At 43.8% G+C, this 22,477-nt stretch overlaps 1 protein-coding gene across 2 annotated transcripts in view; it reads left to right on the top strand.

Moving 5' to 3' along the window:
* The window catches only part of ZNF704 (zinc finger protein 704), an 80,494-nt gene that overhangs the window by 40,405 nt on the left and 17,612 nt on the right, over positions 1–22,477 (top strand). For both annotated transcript variants that reach the window (XM_084306686.1, XM_084306685.1), the window contains exons 3-4: positions 17,587–17,690; positions 21,752–21,984. In XM_084306686.1, the coding sequence (XP_084162812.1) occupies positions 17,587–17,690; positions 21,752–21,984 (337 nt within the window). The remainder of the gene's footprint in view (positions 1–17,586; positions 17,691–21,751; positions 21,985–22,477) is intronic.

Below are 22,477 nucleotides of genomic sequence, written 5' to 3'. Positions count from 1 at the left end.
GTGCAGGAGACCTCTTATTCTGAAAAACCCGCCAGGAACGGGGTCTTCATTTCAGGCGCTGGAGTGCCAGTAGCCAGCTTTGTGGTCAGGAGGCTTCCTCGGTCGGAGGCCAGCTCATCTTACCCCAAAGGGAGCACCAAGCAGGAGGACACCAAGGTCTTGAGCAGCAGCTCAGAGCCAGCTGGGATGTCCAGGGGCATCTCAGAGATGCTGCACACCTGAATTTACACAAGACCAGGCTTGATCCTGCCCGTAAAGGCTGGTCAGTGGCTCCCAGTGCTCTGCTGGTGACGTGACCAGGTTTCTGCTGGCAGTGGTGGGAGCACAGACACAGCCCACACGTACACGTAATGCACGTGTCCTAAACTGGACCCGAATCCCTTCTTTGCCTGCATTTCTGTAGCACCAAGCACACGCATCTGGACAATGAAGTTAGAGTTTTTGAGCATGGAGACTCGAAGATTTAGTGCTGCTTTCAGTCTAGTTCCGATAAGGATACAAAATCGGTTTCAGAGCTGCAACTGAAAAGCATCCCTCAATAAAGGTGGTTAAGGAAGCATATGGAAACTGCAAATCAACTGTGATCGCAAGCAGCTTGCAGGAAAGTGAGGATGTTCAGTGCTCTCAGCTGCATCCTCTTTGTTCCTGGGAAACTGAATTCATCTAGCTGGAGGCAAAGTGTTATTACATTTAAAACGTAAGAAATACAGGCATGGGTGTCCTAGATTTGTTACCAAAGCCTTCTGAATATTGTTGTTTTCTATTGCTTGCTTTGGTTTTTAATACTCTGCACAAATATCCTGCCTCTTGGGATCCATGCTGGTTGTTTTGGGGCTGACTTGGTTAACGCTGTGTACCTCTATTGTGTCGTGCTGGACGGACACATTTTCACTTGTGCTCCTGTTAGTTGCTGAGTATTTCACCAGCTTTTATTTTGAAACCTATTGTTTAGAAGTGACCCCTCACGTACGTTTTTATAGGGCCATTTCCAGTACACACTTTCCAGTTTTATTTAGTTTTAAATAAATGGGAACATTTTTCCTGGTTTGGAAATGTAGGGCAATTTGTCCATTTAGCTATTGCTTAATCCTGTGCTCCATTTTCTGTAAAAAAATAAATAAAGCAAATCATCACACTCCCTTTTGTAGGGTCGAAGCTACAATACACATGCATTTTAATCCTCTAATAAATGCCAAACAGGCTTTTTCTGTGTGGCTTGAGGTTCTGTTCCAGAGAAAAAATAAAGAATTTTGGTTAAGATTGTTGGCAGGAATTGAATTTTACAGGATTAAACTGTTAATATTTGTGGCAAGTATAATAAAAAGTAAAATATCTGAAAAAGGAATACATAGTTTTCATTAGTCTACGACGTGATTTTTCCAATCTGAGTGCTCCTCAAAGCATTTCACATAGTGTAATGATGGTTCCTCTGCTTTTGGTTGTTTCCACAAGGGCTGGGCTTAGCCAGTCATGCACCAAACTATGGATTTTTGCACTTTTGGCTTAAAAGGAGCAAAGTATTTGCAGAAACTTCTTGTAGCATCCTTTGTGTTCTCTGCTGGGAATTTCTCCAGCAGAAAAGGCATGGAAATTAAATCAAGTAGCAACTCACCAAGGCTGTCAGCTGATTTCTGAGTATAGCAGTTATTTATTTTTTCTTTCCACCAATAGCTATATTCTTGTCACTGCTATAAGTGAATTTTAAAAGGTGTTACATAATCGATTGCTATGGCACATTAACAAGCTGTAGTTCAACTTAGTTATCTCTTCAAATTACATCTTAACAAAGAGAGAAGACATACTGCAACTTGGTGAAATATTTCTGAAGTTTCAATAAAGGGAAAAAAAATAGTTCCCCTTCTGTCATGTCTACTTTTTATTTAGTAACACAAAGGATTATGGGCTACTGAAAAAAAATTTCAGCTCATGAATTCTCCCAACAATATAACATGGGAAAATGCAATGTGTAATGTGATGAAATCCTCCAGTCTGTACGTACCACTTTGCTTTGTAATAAGATGCAGCTTGAAGATGCAGTAAAGATAAGGAAGCAATAAAAATAACAAGCTGATAAAGAAGCAATATAAATAACAACTTTCATAGGGCTGGGCTTGCCAGTTACTTAAGCATAATAAGAATATTGTATGTCCTTTGATTAATTTATGCAACTTCACAAATGAAGTGGATGATAAACTTCACTTTAAGGCCTTATTTAAGAGGACAAGTAAAGTTTGTGGTGTAAAAACGCTCAGAAAGTTCATTTTGTACAAACTCTCTCCATAGAAGTTGATGCTGAAATTGAAGCTCAAGATAAGCGTGAGTCCTTTGATTCAAAGATAAATACTTAGAGGTTTTGTCTCTCTTATCTCTCTTCCTGTGGTTTTTGAAGCAAATGCCCCTTTTAAAAATTTGCATTTTAATAACCCCCAAACCAACCCATGCTTGCAGAGGAATATTGGCTATTACTTTCTGCAGACTTCTTTGCAGTGTTAGAGAACATATTACATATACTGTAGAAATACTGTACTGTCTTTGGTAGCATCCCAATAACAAGTACAGCCCTCACATGCTGGGTGATACTCTCAGCTTAAGCTACTTGTCAAAATTGTTGTGAAGTGGGCTTCCCTAACTCTAATCAATCTTCTGTGATTTTTTTTAACAATGGTAGTTTTTTTTAAAAAAAAAAAAAAGAAGATACAGAGAAAGCAGCTGCTTATTCTTGAGGAATAAAAATGAGTCAATGAATCAAAAATGTTTTTTCGCTTACTTTTTTGGTTACTGCGTTTGCTCTATATAATATCTTGACTGTTCATCATGGCAATAATACTTCAGGAAGGTTGTGTAGACATCTTGGCTTCCTTGTGCAACTCATATGCCCTTGAGGCTATAATGTGAAATCAATTTTACTTCTGTACATCTCTGATCCAAGAGTGATGTGTGAGACTGCAGATCATACTGTGTGATTGCAACAACTGCTTTTTTTGTTTGGTTGGTTTAGTTTGGTTTTGATAGTTGCTGCGTTTTCTAAAAAAAAAAAAAAAATAAAAAAAAAATAGTCCTTCCGAGTTGCTAAGTTGTATGCCCCAAGTTACTGATTGTTTCTGAAGAACGTGACTCTGAGCACATGTGCAACAGCATAGTTTTATTTTGCTTTAGATTTGCATGAAATAGTTTGTAGAGATGATGGCTTTGACAAGTCTGTTTCAGATTCCAACAATGCCCTTACTGAGGCAGAAGCACAGCAGCCACTCCACTTGAAACCAGCAGAGCCTTGTGCATCCCAGTGATGGGGTGGTTGGGACCTGCAGGACCTGCAGGAGCAGGATAGAGAAGCTTTCTCCTTCTCCTTCTTAGCTGGGATCTCTGTTGTGTGGCTGAACTATAAAAACACTTGGTCATCAGACGTTCAACATGGATGAGGAGATATTGTTGAGGGTGAAACTTTTGTTTTTTCCCCCTCCCATTCAGGATTTTTGTTAGGTTTTGCTTTGGAAAGGTAGGAATTATGCTGGTTCCCAGCATGGCAGTTGCAGAGGTGGAACAATTGGTGTTGCAGCACAACGGCTCCACGTGCTTCTCATCAGACAGGTAGGTAAGTGTCACACAGACAGGATACGTAGAGTTATTTAAAGAGCAAGGAAAGCCCTTCAGATGCAAAGCTGGGCCATAGGCTGAGATCAGTGTTTGCAGTGGAGATGCTTCACTTTCCCAAGGCAAGCAGTCAGAGCCAGCAGACGAACCACAGATGGGTCCCATTGCATAACAGCCGTGCTGATCCCCGCGCTGATGTATTGCTTGTGACAGGGTATCCCTTCAGTGTAGCATGCAGTGGGGAGAGCAGACATACGAAAATAATCACTATTTGAATCTGCCCTTGAGTTTATTTTCAGTTCTTCAAAACGTGACCCTTGTTACAAGAAAAAAAAAAATCAGTCCTAAAGCTTGTGTTATTGTTTTAATCTTCTTGCTTGTGAAATGTTTTTTGGAGGTTGTGACATATATGTTTGCTTCAATGTGATTTATCGTGCTCTGCATGCTGCTGTTTATAGCTGTAACTGAATAACTTTTGTTAGCAAATCCCATTTGTGGATCATGTGTGTGACTGAATTCTTTTGACATTGTAGATTGATGATTCTCTTTTTTAGATATTCCTTTAAAAGGAGGACAAATACACATCTTATGCATGGCTATTTGTCTCATTTCAGATGAAATTAATGAATCAAAAATTCACCTGTAAGGTTCTACACAGGAGGCTGGCAGATGGGATGTAGAACAAACAGAAAGAATTGGGAATGGTAGAATAATACTTTTCTAATTCCTATGCACACATTCTTTCTCCTCCCACCCCCTTAGTTTACCAAAATGTAGCTCTGTGCATTGTTGAAGCATTGGTAAGACCTCCACCCGTTGCAGGTACTGCACCAGGCTCTGCTGTGTATTTCCCAGCCACTAGCAGCTTTCCCTGAGGCACAAGAGGGCCACTTTCCAAACTGTTTGCCATAAATGTTTTAATCTCTTCCAGTTGGCCTCAATGAGTCTTGAAGTTCCTGAAGTCCCGAGTCAGGCTGTTTGAGGCCCTCCTTTCCTTTCTTCCCTACTGAGCAGTGCCTGAAGCACCCTGGTTTTTCTTTTCGGTTTTGTTTCTCTGTGATCGAGCAGTCGGATGGTGGAGTACTGTGTTGTGGGGTCGTGCTTTTCATCTGCAGGCCGTCATTACACCGCTGCTGCTTCAGCCTCAGCTCCCGTGGGTAACTCCCAGAGCTTGTTCCCCTCAGGACGAGAACTCAACTCTGGAGTTTCTGAGCCAGCCGCCTTGGCACGAGCTGGAGGAATTAATTTCGCAGGCTGAGGATGCCACAGCCTGTTGAGATCAACCCGCGCCTCCTTACTCGCAGCATGCTGTAAAGAAAGATGCTGTCCCAGATTTGCTCATCTGCCAGGCGCTGCTGCGCAGGCAGCAAAATCCTGTCAGGGGCAGGATGGGGAGCGAGCCCCGTGCCTCTGTCCCATGCTGCTGGGTTGGGCAGCGGGGGCGAGAAGGGGGCTCTGGAGGTCAGAGGAGCTGGGGTGGGACACACATTTGGGGCATGTAATTCTTAATGTAAACTTAATGTAAAGTTACAACAGGACTCTGCGCCGGAGGGGAGGTAGGCCGAGGCTGAGGCTGGGGAATCGGTGATCTGCTGAGCTGTGTGCTTAGGAGGGGAAGAGAAGCACGGCTGTACAATGTGTGTGTAAGGAGAGACTGCAGGAGGGAGATAAGAGAGGAAATTGGGGCTTGCTGGTTTTGAAGAGCCAAAAGCTGAGGGTTGAGAGCAGGCTGTTGAGTCAGGCTGTGCTGGGCACTTGTAGCTTTGTCAGAGTTTTAAGTCCGTACTAAGACATGCAGAGGAGAAAGAATAAGTCCAGCTGCCGTAACTTTTCTGCAAAAATAATCAGACGTTGTGTAAATTCTAAAGACAGTTTATTCCTTAAATAAAAACCGTCGAAACACACTAGTGCTCTGCAGAGATAATGCAGTGCTCCAGGTGGCACACGATGCAGATAGCGGATCCAGAGACGGTAACATAATCTGCCTCTGGTCTGTGTCTTACCGAAACCTGCCGTCATATAAACTGAAAAGTTTGTATGTCAGTGCCTGGGTGGCTCTAAATACTCCCATCCTTTATCATGGGGGCACTGCATGATCAGTCACCTGTAGGTTTGTTATGTGAAGATGAAGAAACTAGACTATTAGGCTCATGCTCATAGTATGAAAGTAGAAAAAAAGATGAAAAATATACTTGTTTAACAGTGACAAAGAATGCACATCTCTGGAAGTAGGAAGACAAAATAATTCTGTAATGGAAAAAGATGCCATTTGTCATCAAAGTCTGTCATTTTTTGGAAGCAGAAATACGGATTAACAGTATGAACCATAACTGGGGCATTTAGTAACTCCATCTTAAGCATGGCCTTGGTAAATGTTGACAGTGTGCATCTGTAGTTTTCGGTAGAATCCAGCTACTGTAGGAACAGTGCAGAGGGACAGATGAAGATGGCATCTTCAGTACAGTTACATTTTGTTGTGGTTTCTTTAGGTGACTGTTACTGCTGTTCACGTGCCTCTCAGTGTCAGCAGAACCTTAATGGGAGTGTGAGGATGGGTAACGTAAGCATAACACCATACCCACAGTAAATGACTGGCAATTTTATGGCATGGTTATTATTACCTTTGGTATTTATTACAGCAGCATTTTCCTAGACACACACAAAAAAAAAAAAAAAAAGATAAGCATGCTCTACTTTGTAATTTAAAGAACGACAAGAGCAAATTTCACTTTGCTGACTTTGTAGAACAGCGTTATGATTTCATATATAGTTGAAAACAAATATATATATTAACAAGGAAAATGTTTCCTAGTAACAGAAAAAAAACGGAGAACAAGATGGACCTAGTACTAGACCGGGGCTGGATATTGTATTCTCAATTTCCTTTTGACACCTGCAGGCCATAACTCAGTTTCTCATAATGAAAAAGAGGGATGAATTTAGGACAAGAATGCTAAAGATGAAAGTAGGGTTAAACCAGATGTGTTCTTCTGGTACTGCATATTATATCAGTCATTTCATTGTTTTAAAAGCAAAGCATTCAAGTAACTTGCAAAACAAGAAAAAAAAAAAAAAAACACACACAGACTCATAAAGCAAACACAATATAGCACAATCAGTGTTTAATGTGAAAAGCACCTTGGAAAATCATTTTTATCAAGAGTGCTTATAAATATTGCTAATACCTCTCTTCAGTTTTAATCCATCTAAATGAACTATTTTGTGTTTTCACACTGGTTTAGGAAAAAAAATAATTGTACTTTCTAATCCATTTTTGTTTTCATAATATCTCTACGCATTACTTTTTCTCTTAATTCAAAGTACAAATATTGATGGTGATAATCTTTTTATAATGATTTTATGGATCATAGGTAAACTACTTGCAAACAGCAGTCTAAGCAATAATTTGCAGATTGGGTTTGCCCAAACCTTCTACTATCCCAGTAAAACTGTGGATGGTGATTGCTACTGGCAGCTTTTTCTGGGTCTTCTACTGGTTGGTAGGTGTTTTGTATATTGCTAGTTGCAGATTATTAAAGATAAAATCTTGCCCTGCTCTCAGACTGTGTTTTCTACCCACTCACTTCACTGTGCAACCTGTGTTTTCTGATAATTTCATATAACTGTGTTGCAGCAGTCTTAATTACAGGGTTAGATTCCAACTTCAGGTCCAATTTGTTCTACCAAGGCTGTTGTGTGTATTTTAAAAACATAATCAACACACGGTTAGTGATGAGACTCAGTAGGTCAGGTTGATGGTTAGACTTGAGCTTGAAGGTCTTTTCCAAGTTAGAAGTTTCTATGATGTGAAGATTATGATTGTTTTTCATGGTTACATCTCCATAAAGGGGGTTGCTTTCCATTTGCTTGAAGAAGAGTTCAAGGGTGAAAAAACAGAGCTCAGAAATTTCATGAGGACTTGAATGAATTCCCAGTGGGTTAAAACAGGGCTGTGTATTCATATGTACATGTATAGTTGTCGTGAAGCACCAGTAGGGTTCTGCTATTGTTTAAATGCTACGATTGTTTTAAAATGAATAAATCTACATTCAGTGGTGGTAGAGATGTCTACAGTAAGGGATTTATTTAGTTTATTGTAGATCTGAAGATCTGTTGTAGATACAATAATGTTGCATAGAATAAGTGATCCATGGCAACTTGCTTGGCAATCTTTAATGTAATGCAATGTAAAGTAGTGGTGCCATTAGCAAAACAACAACTTAACTATAAGCAGAAACAAGACTGAATGCAGTCCTCCTAAACCACTGTGGATCTGTGTTTGAGTGTGTGTGTTCTTTATTTTACCACCAGCAGCATAACACTTCTCTCTACTGCCGCTGCTGCTTTAATTTTATACCATTCTAGCAAGCATGATCGTTCCCAACTGCAGCATTGCCAGGTTTGTGTGAAACATCACGTTCACTTTGACACATGTCCATGGTATGTTTTGAAAGTACAACCCTATGTCTAGTTCTGTGGTTTTTGACTTGTTACTTGGGATGCAGGACATTTAATAAACAATCCTGGTGCTGGGTACCATGGAAAAGAACCTGGCTGTGTCCTCTTCGCACCCTGCCTTCAGGTATTGATACACATTGGGGAGATCCCCCCCAAGCCTCCTCCAGGCTGAACAGTCCTGGGTCATAGCCAAGTTTTAGTGAGTCAAAAGCCAGCCAGCTCCAACAGAGTTGGAAAGACTGTTGTAAACCAAGAAGAGCAAGAATTCAGGAGGGTGTCCCCCATCTCCTTGAATGTCTGTCAGATTGTACTTCTGTACTGTCTGCTTTCGTATACACATTTTCTAAAATATCTTCAGTCAGTATCAGTGCAGCAAAGGAGGAGTGTTCAAGCTGTGGGACGAGAAGACCGATCTCTCAGCTGTAGTGAGAAGGTGGCCATCTGCGAGTTTGCTCTCGGTTCCTGTGGAAGAAAGTAAGTTGTTAGGGAGGGCTTTGAAAGGGTCCAACAGTTGTTCCAAAGGCAAGAGGAAAGATTGGTGTCAAGGTTAAATATGTTGTCTTTGTAAGAGAGGGTTCAGAAGAGAGATATCTTTATGCTCTGTTTGTTTCTTGAGAGACCAAAGACCAGCTGCCCTTGTTGAGACACTTTGTATTGGCTAGGTCTGGAGATCTTCTGGTGTTAATGCTTTATAAGTTCATGATGTCATGTTTGAATTGCAATTTTAACCAGACAACAGAAACCTCTTATCTGTAATTGTGAGATTAAAAAAAAAAAAGCCTGAAAAATCCCCAAGACTTAATGGTGAACTACATGTGACCCGAAATGAGATTGTGTGGTGGGGAGGGATTATGCAGTGTAGAGTACATGGCAATATGATTTAACTTAGTGCAGAATGTATTTTAAATTCAGGGTGGTTTTTTTTTTGATATCTATTTCTAGCACACTTTCCTAAAACAGAAGGACCCAGTTCTTCTTTAGCTCTTGCACACATCACTAATCAGAGAGAAAATCAGTTTCTCTCTCTCTCCTGAATCATTGTGGCACAGAATCAGTGAAGTCAGTTGAAATGTGTCCTGATCTCTAGCTTGATAAACACAGAAAGAGCTTGGTGTGAGGGAAAACTGAAGCTGCTGTGTATGTTCACATCAAAACAGTATGTACACATACTGTGTGTGTTCGCCTCAAAAAGGAGATTTACAGGCAAGGACATCGTAGCAAATAAAACAGTCCTAGGCAAAAGTTGTGCTTGGAGCTTCTGTTCTCCCTCTCTGGTGGTGTGAAAACAACATAACGATCAGAAAAGCAACCAAAGCAAGTGTGATAAAGGGTAATATTTGTCTGCTGAATAATGTAACTAGATTGCAGCGCTCCTGGAACATGAATGAAACGCAGGCAGGAGGGCATCTTACAGAGGAGAAGATACCATGGAAAAGAAGAGTAGAGCCATAGCTGACAGAAAATGTATTGGAGTCTGGTCACAGAGCATAAGGAAATCCCTAATTCCTGGGTTGGTGTGTTTATCATGCAGCTCTTGCATCTTCCTTCAAAACAGGCAGTGCTGGCCACATAGTACTGGACCAAGTGGTCCCACGTGGAAATGTGAGAGCGGATGGATGCGTGCCTGATATTTGCAGCATATACCCTGCTGGCCTACCTGAGAAGTGTCCAGAAGAGCTGCTGTCTCAGTAATGATCTGTCCTGGGGAAAAAAAAAAAAAAAAGAGAAAACAGAGAAAGGAAAATGCTGTAAGTCTGAGCAGTAATCAGGCTGGATGTAAAGATAAGTGTCAGTTGTGTTTGTTGGCTGCAGTGTACTGCAGGCTGCCTGCAGACACAGGGCGTCCTGTCCCCTCCCTGGGCTATCGGCTGGCATCAGCGGTTTCCTTAGCACGTCACACTGACCTGGCACTTTTGTTTTGTTTTGTTGTTTTCTAGCAGTCCAGCCACTCTGCCCGTTGAGCGCATCGCTGCTCAAAAGTGCAAAATTTCCTGTCCTGTAAGCGGTACCCCATAGAGGCAACCCCACTGATGAAAGTGGCTATGCCTATGAACAAGCCAGAACAGCAACATTAAGCAGAGGCAGAAAAGGGATGGACATGAATAGAATGGATAATATTTGGAATAATTGCTCTGTTGCTTCAGGGCACTGTTGAGACTCGGTTTGTAGAGGCTGATTTATTTATTGCATCAGCAAGCGGCCTTTTAAAGTAGAGGAGATGGAACAGAAAATCTTCCCGGGCAATCTTCAAGGATTGTGGGTGACTGTAAGGGATAACAGTTCTCCGCAGGATGCTATTATTCCTTTCTGAATTTAATTTTTGCTTACCACTCATCGTGTATCAAGTGATTACCATTCGTTTGATTGCTGGGTTGAAGTGGACTATTCCTATTCTCTGTCATATTCCTACATCGACTTCTGTTGCTGCCCTTGGGGCTCTTTGCCAAGATGAGCTTCACTGATAAATCAGAGCTGTTTGCAAAGTGGAAATTACTCATTTGATCAAATTTTTTTCAATATATAAAATAAATTGCTCGTGTCAACTACAGTTTCTCTCCCAGTGTTGAATTTGTCTTTCTTAACTATTCCCAATCTCACGGGCCAGTAATGACAGCAGTGTCTTACCTTGAACCCCAGCGCACTGATGCCCGTGTGGTGTAAATTAGAGAAAAAAACCTAGAGTTCAGTTCTGCTCCCATACAAACACATTTCAAACTTAATCTGATGTTAAGGAGAAGTCAGAGGAGGTGATGATAAGAAGGACTTGTATTAAAAAGGTGTTTTCCATGTGTTTGGCAGACTTTGGCTTAAGCAGACCTTTCTGGTGACCACTTGGCTGTAAAGCAGCCTTCGTGGGTCTGGTCAGGCAATGCTGGTGCTCCCTGAAGACATCTGGGGTAGCAACAGTCGAAAGAGCAAGTCTAGAGTATGTGCTGCACCTACATCAGCCACCCTTTGACCCAAACACTCGTGTTTACCTGGTCTGAACCTGCAACACGGTCGCTAAAACAAATAGGTTATTTTCTGTTAAGTCCTCACGCTTTTAATGGTAACCAGCAAAATATCTGGCTTTAGAGTCCTGTTTTTGAGGAGTCAGGGGAAGGTATTTGCATTATCTGACATGAGGAGGCATGAAAGACTGGCGAAACGCTCCGTCATTACCAATCCCTTTCCCTTTGGTTCTTCTGTTAAACAGATTTTCTCCTCCAGGACGCTGAGAACCACTCTGTGAGCCTCCCGTTTGGTATGACTGATCTGCAGAGGCACTCCGTTGTTTTTAAACCATTACAGTCCAGATAAAAAGTCAGTATCTGCGCTCCTGATGGCTCTATAAAGACTCCGCAGCCCCGAGCAGACCAGCCAGGCTTCCCGAGATGCTTTGAATAATTGAATCTCCAAGTCTGTCAGCTTGGCCTGAGGGAGCTGGAGAGCTTAGAGGTGGCCTTTGATGCCTTTTTCTTTTTTCCTTAAGAAGTTCAAGTATATATTTTTCAGAAGAAAAGTTCCTGTATTTGTATAATAAAGACTTTGATCATAATTAATTTCTAGTAGCTGTCAGTAGCCTAAAAAAATTGCTTGTACGTAACCAGAACAGCAGAGACACAGAAAGGGCAATTATTCTGTGCATGAATACGGTCCGCAAATATCACAAGGACAGTGTGGAAAAGGTTAATTGCATGTTTGGCCAATATGAGCAAAGGCAGAAATCCTGAGCTTCTAATTACTGCATTATATTGTTGTGTTTGTGCTTCAGATATCAAACACTGGTTCTCTTTTTAGATGTATAAATGGTAATGATCCCTTATGTTTCCAGCTCTGTCATTATAATGCTGTACTGAATTAATGTAATCTTTGAAAATATTTTCCTTTGAGTTTGGCTTGGTTGTGAGAAGATACAGCTTTTCCCAAAGAGTGCTCAGGACCTCTGACTGTTCCCGTGCATCATCTTTTTATTCAAGTTTTGCTTTTCTCTTTGTTTGCAAAGCAGGTTAATTTTCAATCTTCGTAATCAACAACCAACCACAACAGCAACGAGCAAGATCAGTTCATTTATTTGTCTGTACTGTCAGCATTTGGAGTTGTTCAATAGTAACTGAATAGCGTTGTAAACATAAGCTGTTGTATGGACTCATAATGTTTTGTAGCACATCATTGCAGGTCTTTGCTCGATATAGAAGAGTGGCTGTGGTTATTGAGGTATCTGAGTCACAGCCACATGCATGGCTTTTCTTGCTGGTTCCTCGTTAATGGATTGTCTTTGCCATTAATAATGAGTTGAAGAAACCCAAAATCTTTTATTTCACCTGTAGAACATAATGGAGGATTTTCTCTCCTTTCAGAAGAGCTTTTGCTATGACTAGTACTGATTACAGCTTCCATTATGCGATTAATCACATTTTTGCTGTACAAAAAAAAGCCAGCAACAACATGTTTATCAATCAGTATTGCTGCAGTGCTCACCTTGATGCGATGTGCTCATAATCAGGTGGTGACAGTGAGACTTTTCTGTGTTTTTTTACTGTGTCCTGCTAGTGAGGATAGCGGTAAGAAACAGGTAAGTGCAAGTCTCTGCCAAAACAAAGCAAATTGTAAGCCTTTTGGTAAATCTGAACGTTTTGGCCATATGGGTGATGCTTAGAAAGCAGAATAAAGAAAGACAAGTTCAGCAAAGCTGGATGACCACCAGCTTCTGCAGCCAGCTTTCACCTAAAGCAGCTGGAAATACCCTTCCCTTCTGCAGGGGCTGGTGTCCCTGTGCTGGAGTTTCTGCTCGCTGGGCTCTGCTCCTGCCTGTAACTGCTCTTCCCCTGCCCAAACAGCGAGCCCATATCTTGATTTGAGCATTGCTGCACATGAGGTGGAGGTAGCGGGTCTGGGAGTTAGCCAAGGGTTTGGAGTTGTGGGCAGGGAAAGTAAATCTCTGTCTGTTTTGATTTTATTTTTTCTTTTCTCTGTGGTGAAATAGGAGAGCTTTTTTTTTTTTTTTTTTTTTTCCCTTTTAAGTAAGGTCAGTTTTATCAAAAACACCTGCTAACGTTACCAAATTTTCTGCTATGCAGGGAAAATCTGCTTGGGTAAAGTACCGGGCCTACGATGCAGTCTGTCCAAGAGGAAGAGTTGCGGGGTTTTGGTCTAAGCCAGACAAATAGTAAAGGTTGCTTGAAGAAAATCAAAGGTAGATCGGAGAGGCTTTAACACTAAAATTCACTACATATTTTTAATGTTTTTGTTTGTTTGTTTGTTTGTTTTTGAGAGAGGATTAAGAGAAAATAAGGAGGGGGAGCTCCAGCTGCAGATGATATCATGGTGAATTGAGGGCAGAACCGAGGGGTACAGGTGTGGCCGGAGCAGAGCAGACACCTGTGAAGGTGAAGGTGGGCTGAGGAGATCAGGAGGCCTTCGAGGGGGCAGTAAGTTGTGAGGAGCTGCACCAAGAGCTCAGCCTGGGAATTCAGCCCCACGAGGAACCACGGGCTGTGGGAGTGAGGCAGCAAGGGCTCAGGGGTTGTATCTGCTTTCTACCTGGCTGATAGCAGCCATCGTGGGCTTTTTGAGAGGACAAGTCAGAGCATCCCGGATCACAACATGTAAAAGCAAAGGGGCATGCCTCCCTCGGGGGTTTGGGTGGGTCAGCTCAATGTTAAAACCCAAATGAAGGCTTGCAAGGGACTGCAGATGGTGTGTGTGGTCGGGGTGATGCTGCAGGAGGTACTGCCAGAGGAAAAGTCCCATCAGGGGCTGGTCAAGGCCAGCAGTCAGAGGCAATCTGCAGAGACTTGAACGAGGACTTTCTGCATAAGTGAGTGGTTTGGGCCACTTGCCTAGCCTTGAGCTAGCCTTCTGCACTCTTGTGCTCATCCTTTGGGTCTTAACTTCAGAGAGCTCTGAGAAAGATGTAATAGTTCCTTAACATTATCATATGGTTTTCAAAAACAAAAAAGTGGTACATTCAACAACAAAAGAAATGAAAGGGGTGGATGAGTGAGGGTGATATTTACTTTTAATTTGAGCTTGGCTATTAAAGAAAATGGCTAATTTAAATACCAGGCTGGCCAGGTATGGAGTATTACAGGGATCAACTGAAACGGCTGTGGAATTGGGAAACCCTCAAGCCAAGAGACACAGGGCAGTGGTAAGAGGTCTGTCACCAAGGTCATCTAACATCCATGAGTTATATCTAAGCCAGTTTATTAAAATTCAGCTGTTGGCTTGTATTTGGACTTACAAAACACTCTGGGGATTCTGGGCATTGCTACAAATATGAAGACTTGGAAATAAAGGATCCCAAACTGTTTGGTCTCGAGTGCAGGCTGGGCTGACATGAACTTCCCCATCCAGAAGCTGGGAGAGTGTGTCTGAGAACTGGGACAGAAGAAATATTTGTAGCTGGTGCAGTAGACGATTTTACAGCTGATTAAGATTTCATTGCACCTAATAACTGTGTGAGCAGCGCCAGGGTTTATGACTTCAGTCTGCAGAAATTGGCATGAGCGATAGTGGAATAAATGGCTTGTGAACAATCGGTTGGTAATGGACAAGTTATCCTCCTCCTCTGAGTACAAGCACCGTCGGACAGCTGCGTGCATGTTCAGCTTCCCAGCACAAAAAGCTGGAAGAGACAGGGGCAGTCTTAAGGCTTTGACCCGCGTGTGTTTGTGACTGAATGCAGATGGCTGAAGCGGTTCCTGTCTTTGGTTTTATGCTTTGCCTCTCTCTCGAAGGCTGCTGTTCCTGCAGCGGTGCTGGCTGAATGATGCATGAAATACGTGTGTTTACGTTCAGGAGCCGAACTGCAGAAATGTGTTGGGAGCAGATTCACATCGGGCAGCGCTTGGAGCTGCTGAAATTCCTGTGGCTGGGAAGTACGAGTGCGGAGTCCCAGGGGGCACCCGAGGAGCAGCAAGGATTTGAAATGGGCAGAGAAAAAGAAAATGAAGTTTTATCTCCTTGGGCTCTCCATGCTGAAAAACTGTTAAGTTGATCAGGTGAGGAAAAAACCATGGACACAGGTGCCCGTGCTGACAATTTGGGGCATTACTGACCCAAGGCCAGAGCAAAGGGTGGATTTTCAGCACAACAGTCTGAGTCCTTGCAGAGGAGAAAAAGGCATCAACAGAGAAGAGCCTGAATAAGTTAAATTTATAGAGCACTTGGAGGAACTTTGTGTCCGGGATTAGCTCTGGGTCTTTAGGCCCTGAGATCTTGACACCAACTTGGCAAACACTTGCAACTACTGCAGCTGTGGGATTTGGTAACTCTGCAGAGGCCTGGGCAGGATCGTGTTAATCCTGTTGCCACACACGCAGAGCAGCCTTGGTGGAAAGCTGATGGCAGACTCCAGGGTTTGGCTTTCCCAGCATATCAGGAACCTGTTATTGTTCCTTCCCCGTAAAGTGCCGAAGTGCAAACATTACTGGTTCGTCTGCAGCAGGATGAGTGAGATGGGGCAGTCGGTGGAGCGCTGCGTGGGTGGACTGCGGAGCAGCAAAACGCTTCTCAGGGAGAGGATTTCCATACTGGGGCGTTAGGGAATTGGAAAACCAACTGGCAGGACTGGTCTCCAGGAAATGTAGTTGCTCCCTGTCGTCCCTGCGGAGAAGGCTTCTGTGTCCAGAGGGATTTGGCGTCCCAGGTGGCACGCTCCTCTGCAGATGAGAAGAACTGATGGGTGATGGATGCAGGTACTAGCGGATCATAGCGGGTATCCAGGACCTTTTCCAGTATCTGATGGTGACCCTATGGCTGCTGTGCTCGTTGCAAAAGCCTTGGCTGGATGAAAGGAGGATTTCTATGGCTATAACCAGAACGGATCATCAGTGTCCCAGGTCCAGGTGCTGATGTCTTGCAAAAGACACTTAGGAGAGCTAAGCTGTTAGCATGGGAAAGTGTTCGTAGACATCCACGTGGGTCCTTGCATCAATCAGCCAGAAGGCAGCTATGCTCTGCTCCTTGGAGCAGTTTGAGGCTCACTGAAATATCGAGAGGCTTTGACTGTAGCGTAGTTTCCAGTAACTGAGTCTTTCACCTGGTTTGGGAGAGCTGCACGCAGGTCAGTGGATAAATTCGGCACCTGAAATGTGTCAGCTTGTGAGTTGGATGTGTTGGGAGCGATGCGTGGCATTCCAGGGCTCTTGGTGACTCGTCCGTGTGTCCCGCGGGCCCAAAAGGATGGAAAGCAAAAGTCTGCTAAACCTGGTGGGTTTCGTGGTTTTGTTCTGATATGTTGACTCTTCAGAAATTGTTCACTGTACTGCTGAACTCCTCTGGAAGAGTGGTATTTTGGGGAAAAAAAGAATTATAGTATATATGTTCTTACAGCCAAAATAAATTCTGCATTTTTTTTTTGGAGTTTGTTTAAAAAAAAAATTACTCCTTGAGTGATGGATTACTGAAGCCTGGTGTCCCAAGGCACCCCTTGTCTTCAGGTTGTCTTCTCCCTGCCCTCTCCCTTATTGCCCCTTCCCCATCCCCTGGGGAAACACCTGCGTGCCCTAGGGCTGTGGATGCTGTGGCTGGATGGGTGCTGCCAGCGTGTATGGAGCTTTCTCTGCCTTTCCTTCGAGGCAGTGCACGAACATGATCCCTCTCTTCTGCCTTTCTCTCGCCTGAGTTATTTGTTTGTTTATTTATTTATTTATGTATATTTTTCCCACAGAACACGTTGATCTTATCTGTATGAATCAAAGCGGCGGTGTATGGCTGCTTCCCAGCCGCCCTGTGCTGTCCCGCTGGCTTGGGTGCTTGGTGCTGAGCCTTCACCGGGCTGACTCAGCCCATTTCACCAGCAGAAAACTCATTATTTTTTTTTATTTTTCCTCCTGTACCAGTTTTCTGCCCATTTACTAAGTTGAATGAATTCAGCTGCTGCCGGTGGCTGTGGGTTGGGTGGGAGAGCACCCTTCTCAGCATCACCTCTTCTGCAGCCTCACCCTTACCTCATGACTGAATAGATGCTTGGAACTAAAGGCTGAAGGGAACATGACTTGTATGTATGTGGATTTTAAATAACTGGTAAATAATCTCATCAGGAAAACTTGTGGATTAGAGTAAAGGAGGGTTAAGGGCATTACAGTGAAGCAACAAAGAAATAATGCCATCCCTTTGTTCTAGTTCCCAGTTCTTCCTCACCCTACAGAGAGCAATGGGTGTTGTTAATGTTACTGGTCCTATTACCTGCTTTTGCATCTCTGTCCTCATCCAAGAAAACACCTTAATCACCCATTTTGGTTTTAGCATATGACTAGCTGGAGTTGTGAGAAGAGGGAACGGTGTCGAACTAATGGAGTGTCACAGTACTCCTGGCAACTTTCTGTCAAGATGTGTTCTCTTTTTGCACTCCTTTTCCTGTTCACATCCCACTGTTGTGTTTGAAGTAGCTGCTTGGTGTGCTCAGGTTGATAGAAGACAGAAACCTGGAGAACTTTGTTTGCTGTGGTCACTGGGCTTTGCCTTCTTAGGGTTTGGTCTGTTATACTAAAAACCATATCTATATATACTTGCTGACATGTTTCCTGCCTTCTGTCCACTGTTTTTCAGAAAATCTTCAGAAGAACTGGACATGGATAAAGTAACAGCAGCCATGGTACTAACCAGTTTATCCACCAGCCCTTTGGTTCGCAGCCCTCCTGTCCGACCCAACGGTAAGCTGCAAAGAAATGCCCGGCAGGGGCTGAAAAGCCCCAAACCTGGGAATTGAGCACACGGGCTGTAGGGGAGGGATGCAGTGTGGTTATGTGTGTCGGAGGAAGAGAGAAGAACGTGTCCTGTTTGCCAGCGGCGGCGCTGGGAGCTTCTTTTCTGAAGTCTTGGAGGAGAAAGTGTGAGGTGTTATCATCTGGCTGTGGCCCTTGTGTGCTGGGACAGCACTGAGCACAGGTCCGGGGTGCAGTCCTGTCAGAAATGAGGAAAAAAATGATTCCCTTCCCCTGCAGCCGCCCCTTGAGCAGGAAGAAGAGGGGGAATTAGCACCGCAGTCCACCTTCTGCTCTTGCTGACGCGCTGCCTTTCCAAACAGCCTGTCTGCGTTTGCACACACACACCGTAAATAATCTGGCAGCTCTTCTTGCCTACACGCCACTGAAATCAGACCAGATTTTACCCAACTCTGCGATGAGGCAAAGCATTTGTGGATCCTGGTCCTTGGCTGAGAGGCCGTGTGCTGGCGGCCTGTGGTGACATGGGTCTGCTGCTGGTGCAGGAGTAGGCCCTCGGCTCCTGCCCTGCTCCTCTGCGCCCTGTACAGCTCTGGGGGTCTGCCATCAAGCCCACAACCCCTTACAAGGCTACTTAACTACAAATTATACATGGTCTAGCAGAAGGCACAGGGATAAAAATAAATGTGAGCGATAATAACGAAGTCACTAATGAATCATAATTGATGTGTGCAAGCTTGACTGGAGTTACAAGAGGTTTTTAAACTGTTACGTGTTAAGGAATAATCTCAAAGTAGGACACTTGTTAGGATGTGCCACCATTGTTTGGGTGACACTTGCTTTTCTTGCTCACTTGTAGCTGTTAAATAGACACTAAATGCCCTCCTGCTGTAAATAAGCAGAGTGCTGAGAGGAATACTTGCAGGTTGCAAATTAACAGGGAAGTAGTCTCTACAAGTCTTACCGCTGTCAGGGATGACACCCTGAATTATGTCATACCTAAAACAAATCTATCCTATGAGGATTGTTGTGGCTTTGAAGATTTTTATATGAGTAGCACTGTTTTTTTTTTTCATTTTCTTTCCAGAAAATATAAGTGTTGTCCCTTTGGCTGAGTAGCTGGAAGTCGAGCCATCGACATCTATGGCTGCTGCCTGTGTGCTTTGCACACACCTTCCAGATATTTTAAAGCCAGCAATGCCTGTAGATTAGCACAGCTCTGACAAGCCCTGAGAAGTTTCTGGTGGTGGTGTCCCCATGACTGTCCTGCTGCAGGGCTGGAGGCTGCCCACTCTCAGGAGGGAAGGCCCAGTGGGGTCTGCAGCCACTCCAGCTCAGTGAGACCACAGGTGAAGGCGGATGTGTGCCAATGTCCCAGGCAGGAATTCGGAGCGGCTGAGACATGTACATGTCCCTCTTAGCATCCCCTGTCACTGCAGAGTGCTTGCTTGTAGGGCAAGGCAGTTCTGTCACCCCTACCAGCTTCAGCAGGTGACAGTCAGGACCCACAGTGCACCTTAGCCAGCATCTGCTGGCTGGGAAGATCTCCCAAACAAGCCTCTTTGAATTGCTAAGTCTGGGAAGACAAGCTTGAAAAAGCAGTTCACATGTTTTCAGTAGTCACAGATGAGATTTTGAAGCTGTTGCTGGGCACGTTCTCCCTGAATATCTTAGTTTTGCCTGAGTGGAGGCTTATTAAAGACTTCAAGAAGAGTGCAAAGATTTGATAATTTAAAACTCAATTAGTATTGCAAGGCTAGGCTCTGATCTTAGCAACACAAATTTAGTACTGATGACTCCTCCCCCCCCCCCCCCCCCCCCCAAAAAAAAAAAAGGCGGGGGGGGGCAGTAAATAGTAGAAAGGAGCATTTCTTTTAAAAAATGGAATTCAGCCTAGAAGTAGAAAATCATATTATCACTGATATGAAAGTCTGATCTTTGCTGGAATTCCTGGGGGTGATCACCCATGTAAATTGGATCAGTTTGGCCCCTATTTCCCTGCAGCTGAGTAATATTTGGTCTGATTCTCTTTCACGCAACTCCAGCAACATGAAACAAGCCCCAAAGTAAGAGTAAGTTGCATTTATTCTTAGTTTAAACTCCTTTACAGTGACAGATTTGTTAGTATTAACAAGAACCAGTGTTTGTTTTTCTTCCTGTTGTCAACCTCATTCAGTCTTTTCTTTCATATATTACTTTAAAAATGTTCTTGATCTAAATCTCTTTCTCAGTAAGGTGAGGAGGAGCTGTAAAACCGGAGAATACAAAGTACCACTGTAATGTGTCAGAAAACAGTAGTTGAAAGAGTGCTGTTTCCTCTGTTTATTTGAACAAATGCAATTTTTAAACTATGCAAAGTTCACAAGTTGATACCAGATGTACTCCTTGGCTTTGGCAGGAAACTCAAGTGCAAATACTTAAAAGAAACAAAAACCACCTCAATTACAGTGGCATAAAAATTCAGAAGGCTGTAACCATGAACCAAAACACTACATTTTCATACATTAACTTAGTAGCTACAGGAAATATGTGTCCTTTTCCAAGCAGGATTATTTTGTTTTGCAGAGGGAAATGGGGTTTACAGCCAGTGGCCCTGATCTGTAAGTGCAGGGACTTGGCTACTGCCCATGCGGGCAGGTATTTTTACACGTGTGCTTACATGATGAAGCACTGAATTTGGTTTTGTGAGCAGCTGATGTTAATAATTAAGGGCTTTGTCCAAAACCAACTGAACTAGGGGTAAAATAAATAAATAATAAAAATAAATGATTCATTTAATTGATTTCGGGGTTAAGCTTCTGGTTGCAGACATTATGTTCTTGCTGACATCATTAGTTAAATTTGTCTGTAAGAAACTGGGAAGGAATGAAGGAGTGACTTCTGCAGAACTCTTAAATGCAGGCACTGACTTGAAAAGGCTCCTGCCTCGCACTTAAGATCTTATCTGTTAAAGAAACGTTACTTATTTTATTTCCTTGCCAACTCCAAAGCCAGGTTTTGCACAATGCTCGGACACCTACAGTGCCATTGAGAAAAACTTCTGATGCCTGACTTCTGGTGAGACCTCACAAACAGTCCCTGCCTGGTTCAAAGCTGCAGCTACGGGCAGAGCCCCCCATGGTATTTATTTGGTGTTGCGCTGCTGGTGTGCTTGGCCCATACCTATGGGCTGGGAACCTGAACCTTCCCCTCCTGCCAGAAGCCCTTTTGGGGCAGAGAAGAGGACCTCAGTACATGAAATAGGGCTTAAATCATCCCCCAGACATCTCCCACCCACGACAGCATGGCCAAATCTACGGGTTTGGGTGCCTGCTTGCCACCTAACGCCGGGGTAGCTGCTGCATTGAGGAAGGGGCTCCTCCAGCAAGCAGGTGGGACGGGGTCCAGGGATGCCACGTCTGAAACCAGCCGCCCAGCAACACACCTTTATGAAGAAAACGGGATATCCTTCTAAGGATGCATCCAGTTACACCAGGATGTCAATTAGCCAGAGGTGTGTGTGCTGGCAGAAGCCTTTCTCTTAAAGAAGGCAGTTAGAGCATAATTAGGGTTTTCTTTGGTGTTTTAGTGCTTGGATGATGATGATGTTTTTGCAGACACAGCTCATGTCCTGGGATGCAGAACCTGTGTCCTCTGCCCAGGGGTCTCCTCTTGGTGGTGCAGTGGCTTGGGGCTTGCTCTTATGCCCCGCTGCAGTCGTGTGTTGGTGTTTAAAGATCAGAAAGTATTTGAATGCTTTTCCTTAACTTTTCATGCAGTATCTGAGTCCTTCTCACTGTTTATATTCCGGAACAGTTTATTTTTCTAGACCCAGAATTTCTTTTTAGAAAACTTTTTTTTGTTTCCTTAACTACAAAATCAAGTGTGGAACATGGCTATTAACAAGCGTGCGTGCTCTGGGATAGATGTGGTTGTCCTCCCTGTGTCCAGGCCTTTAACTTTCCTGTGCTGAACACCCAGTTAATTACCAATGTGGTACCTAAGCCTTAGATAAAATTGCTCCTTTGCCCTTAACATGTGATATTGATGATGGCTGTTGTTCTTGACAGAGTCCCTAAATGGATCTTGGAAAGAAGGAGGATTTGTGCCTTCTAGTACCAGCAGCAGTGGATACTGGAGCTGGAATGCTCCCAGTGACCAGTCCAACCCATCCACCCCATCTCCACCTCTGTCAGCTGACAGCTTCAAAGCTTTCCGAACGCCTTCCCAGCCAGATGATGGTATTGATGAAGCTGAAACGAGCAACCTTCTCTTTGATGAACCCATTCCTAGGAAAAGAAAGGTTAGCTTCCTCTTCAGTTCCATACCCATAGGCACGTTGGGCGTTGGTAAACTTACTCTGCCATGAGGAAGGAATGGGTCACCCCCATTCTGTGTGCATATCCCTCGTTGGCATCCAGTGAATGTAGGTGCTGAGCCTAGTCCCTGTGTCTGTGGTCTCCTCACCTACTGCCCATGCTGCCATCAGCACCGCACATTTGCTGGCAGATGGTGAGGTTCTGCAGAGTCTCCTGCTCGGAAAACAGCAGCGTGCTTTCCAGAAGGTGTTGCCTCTGGCCATTCAAGGGATTTCTGTCCCACTGTGGCAAATTCTTTGCATGCAGGAGGCAACAGGCAGCCTTTACGTGTCATCACGAAGACTGGGTATGGCCTTGATGTTTCATGCCCCCTGGAAGTGCTGTTTGTCTGACAGCCTGTCAGTTGCCTTAGTGCTGCGAAGCTTTCTCTGCACAAACATATGGGGTGAAAACAGGAGAGGGAGATGAAACCCCGTG

The sequence above is a fragment of the Netta rufina genome (assembly GCF_964035555.1).
Source record: "Netta rufina genome assembly, chromosome: 2".
NCBI classification, from domain to species: Eukaryota; Metazoa; Chordata; class Aves; order Anseriformes; family Anatidae; genus Netta; species Netta rufina.
This window is presented reverse-complemented; position numbering and strand designations above follow the sequence as displayed.